This window comes from Erythrolamprus reginae, chromosome 4 (genome assembly GCF_031021105.1).
Source record: "Erythrolamprus reginae isolate rEryReg1 chromosome 4, rEryReg1.hap1, whole genome shotgun sequence".
Taxonomy (NCBI): Eukaryota; Metazoa; Chordata; class Lepidosauria; order Squamata; family Dipsadidae; genus Erythrolamprus; species Erythrolamprus reginae.
In genome coordinates, this window is record NC_091953.1 from 13,341,373 (window position 1) to 13,342,036 (window position 664).

General features: G+C 64.5%; 1 protein-coding gene across 1 annotated transcript in view; it reads right to left on the bottom strand.

Moving 5' to 3' along the window:
- The window catches only part of MTMR2 (myotubularin related protein 2), a 57,286-nt gene extending 56,841 nt beyond the window's left edge, over nucleotides 1–445 (bottom strand). The window contains exon 1 of the mRNA XM_070749653.1: nucleotides 1–445. This exon is cut by the window's left edge and continues 61 nt beyond it. Within this exon, the coding sequence (XP_070605754.1) occupies nucleotides 1–25 (25 nt within the window). The 5' untranslated portion in view covers nucleotides 26–445.
- Nucleotides 446–664: the final 219 nt, after the last annotated feature.

A 664-nucleotide genomic window follows, 5' to 3' on the forward strand; every position in this document is an offset into this window, starting at 1 on the left:
TCTCGCAGCTGGAGCACTTCTCCATCTCGGCCGCTTCTGAGGGGCGGGGGAGCGGCGAGGGGGTCCCAAAGGAAGGAAAGGGCGCCCGCCCCTCACGGCGTCGGGGAGCCGGGCAGGGCTGAGGACGCTGCCATATTTCGCCCACAGTGCAGCGCGCAGGGCCGGGAGGCTGCGGCGGCGACGCGGCCGACGGTCCCTCCTCCAAGCCTTCGGGAGGCGGCTGCCCGACGTCGCCAACGCCGCATCTCCAGAGCGGGACCGGGAGGAAGGCCGGCGGCGGGGATGCTCGTCGGGAGCGCGCCGCCTTGAGAGGGCTTCGGGGACGCGCCTCCTTCCCAGCCCGCCTGCTTCCCCGCGCTTGGAGGCGCTGCCGGGCTGCGCGCCACCTGCGGGGGACGGGCGGAGGGTGGGCGGGGATGTGGGTCGGTCGGGTTTGAATCCCCTTCGCCCTGGCGTAGCGTCCACCAATCGGTGTTTATGGAGATCGGGATTGAGAGCGATGATAAGATGGATAGATGATAGATGATAGGCAGATAGAGAGATAGAAAGATAGAGGGGGATGGAGATAGATGATAGACAGATGGATGGATAGACAGACAGACAGACAGACAGACATGGAGATAGATAGATAGATGGTGATGGAGATAGAAAGATACAGATGGAG